Source organism: Salmo salar, chromosome ssa04 (assembly GCF_905237065.1).
Source record: "Salmo salar chromosome ssa04, Ssal_v3.1, whole genome shotgun sequence".
NCBI lineage: Eukaryota > Metazoa > Chordata > Actinopteri > Salmoniformes > Salmonidae > Salmo > Salmo salar.
Window position 1 is genome coordinate 37,857,561 of NC_059445.1, and position 2,726 is coordinate 37,860,286.

The 2,726-nt window shown below is 39.0% G+C and overlaps 1 protein-coding gene across 1 annotated transcript; it reads right to left on the minus strand.

The window, feature by feature from the left end:
* Positions 1 to 1,317: 1,317 nt before the first annotated feature.
* LOC106602938 (NADH dehydrogenase [ubiquinone] 1 alpha subcomplex subunit 2) lies at positions 1,318 to 2,374 on the minus strand. The gene is made up of 3 exons (XM_014195962.2): positions 2,203 to 2,374; positions 1,625 to 1,731; positions 1,318 to 1,507 (listed from the first exon to the last, which is right to left on the minus strand). Exons 1-3 carry the CDS (start codon positions 2,304 to 2,306, stop codon positions 1,416 to 1,418), a joined length of 303 nt encoding a protein of 100 aa, XP_014051437.1. The 5' UTR covers positions 2,307 to 2,374; the 3' UTR covers positions 1,318 to 1,415.
* Between the last annotated feature and the right edge of the window lie 352 nt (positions 2,375 to 2,726).

The following is a 2,726-nucleotide window of genomic DNA, read 5'->3' on the forward strand; positions in this document are numbered from 1 at the left end:
GCAGTTAAGAGCCCTTGAGCAAGGCACTTAACCCTAATCGCTCCTGTAAGATGCTCTGGACAAGAGCGTCTGCTAAATGACAAACAATGTAATTGCGCTGATATTTACCTAATTTTTTTTTTTTAATCCTCCAAATCTGTATATTCTGTAATTTTCTCAAAGTCCAACATTTGTTACAGAAATAATTTCTCAAAAGCTAAATGTTTCTCTGCAGTAATGGACATAATCAAGGGAATGGAATGGCGCTTCTAACCTTTGAATCATAGGACCATCTCAATCACACTGGTGCCTGAGGCTTCCTCTGAAAGAAGGGGAAAGATGAGTTCTGTCCTCTACATGTACATTTACATTTTAGTCATTTAGCAGACGCTCTTATCCAGAGCGACTTACAGTAGTGGTTCTACGTACTTATGGTTCTATACATGCATTTTAGGGCAGGGTTTCCCCAAACTCTGTCCTGGATCCCCCCCACCCACTTTGTTTTAGGGAATATCTGTATTGTGATATCTCCAACATACATTTTAACAATATATTTTATACATGTAGTAACCTTGCTAAACCATGCATATGTTGACATGGGAAGGCAAAATAGTCATACCATCCCAGTCAAAGTGTTGATCGAACTGGGTACAGTAAAGTAAGGGTACAGTAACACATTTGCACTGCCTGAAAGTTGGCAAATACACTGAAGATGGGTTTGCAAAGTTAACTAATTCTAAAATGCTTTAGGAATGAATATATGCTTGATTTGGCGTGGCTATCTAGATAACGTTATCAGTCGTAGTACTCTTGCATGTTGCAAGTTTTATTTTCTGGTCTTTAAGCTATGAACACTTCCACAACTTCCTGTGGAAAGAAAGGGATTAAATACGTCGGTCACATTCTTGTGAAAACAATGAACTCCTCTACCATTTGTCATTTCTGATTGTTTATTGATAATGATGAACATGGTTCCTTTAATTTGGTTTCTTTACCCAGAAGCTAATTATTGAAGGTGTTTATTGATGATGAACATGGTTCTCTTTTAATCTTGTTTCTTTACTCAAAAGCGAATCTATAGCATGAATATAAAAGTACATTGTTGCCAGACACTTGTGTATGAACCTTGCACTGCAATGCGGATAGCCTGGTCGCATTGTCTCAGACAGACCATTGGGTACATAGAACAGGGCTTCATTAACCTTCTGAGTTTGACAGTATTGGGTGCACATCAAATAATTTACTTACCAATATCAGCACTCCTAAAAGCTTCACATGCCTATGAATGGAATGAAATTCACATGAACACACAAACAATGAACACATCAATGCAGCAGCTTGTCACAAGTTAGCACTCAGATTTATTAAAACAGCAATAGAGATGTGATACACATGTAATTTACAAATCAACACTGTCTTCGGGGCAGCTGGATTGGTCATGCTTTTGATTTCACAACTGTCTCCAGCGCTTTAGCCACTTGGTCAACGTTCATATTGTCAAGGGCCACACTGCTCTCTTTACCAAAATCTGCAAAACAGGTACATTTGAAAGAACCAAATGAATACATGGCCATAAACATTGCAGTTGAATTGGCATACACAGTGAAACATGTTAATCACCTAACTACTGAAACAATGCTCTCACCATATCTTGCCCAAAGCTTAGGCTGAACACCTGAGCACTCCCTGATGAGGATGGGGAATGTGGGGTTTGCCTTCTTCAGTTCCACATAGTGCTGCTCCACAAAATCCCTGAAGAACATGGAATAACAGTGACATAGTTATTTCACCATTTCATAATACTAGTTACTATCCACATACCATTCCATTGTAGTGAAATAGCTAGCTATTAAACAAGGGAGACAATTATCTCACTTGTAACGGGAAAGCGCAGTGCAGCTGACTGATAAAGCGGCATCTTTTAGATTTATACTGTTGAATTAATATCACAATAAATCATATAAAATGTTGTAGAGCTGTATCTAGCTAGATAGGTGCGTGATCTGCAAATGATTTCAGTTGAGCTGATTGCAATTGTTTGCTAACTTACTATGTGTACATGCAACGTTAAAGCCTGCCTGGCAGTCCAGTAGCTTCTGCTAGTTATGAGTCTCGCGGTGACCGCTAGCGAAGTACCTAACATAGCTGTGGTGAAAATGCTAATATTGGTTAACACATTTCGATTCCGTGAACATATAACTATCGTCCCATTTGAGAAATAACCTTGCTCCTTGACTCGCAGGCGATGTCTGGCACAAATGTAGACGAATCTCGCGAAGGTTTTTAGCAAGGTTAGAGCCAATGCCTCGTACTACGGCAGCAGCCATGATGGTTTTTCTGCTTCGGGTGAATATTCCTGAACCCGCCCACTCTCAACAACAAATCACTTAAAAGAAGTGTTGTAATTCGAACCAATTACTTTCCACGTTCAAGATGAACGTCACATTCGGGCCAGGAAGAACATCAAGCCTATACCAATCGATGAAGATGGCCACAAATCGAGCAGCAATTGTTATTTCTGTCATCAAAATGAATCTAGCCGTGATTATAAATGTAGCTACATGCTAACTCTTATGTAACAGTTGATCACAAACTCGGTGTGTTACTTGAGTGTGATCAATTTATTTCAAAATGCCCAAACGAGAACGAGGAGAACGAGAGAGATGCTACATTACATTTATTTTGGATTTGTTTGAGCTAACGTTATACCAAATATGTTCTCATTGTTCTATCTGTTCTATCTATTA

Excerpts from the sequence above, each read along its gene's own strand:
- LOC106602938 (XM_014195962.2), bottom strand. The coding sequence starts at position 2,306 with ATGGCTGCTGCCGTAGTACGAGGCATTGGCTCTAACCTTGCTAAAAAC. Across the intron at positions 1,732-2,202 it reads CCTGCGAGTCAAGGAGCAAG|GGATTTTGTGGAGCAGCACT; the intron begins GTTATTTCTCAA and ends CATGTTCTTCAG. Across the intron at positions 1,508-1,624 it reads TAAGCTTTGGGCAAGATATG|ATTTTGGTAAAGAGAGCAGT; the intron begins GTGAGAGCATTG and ends CCTGTTTTGCAG.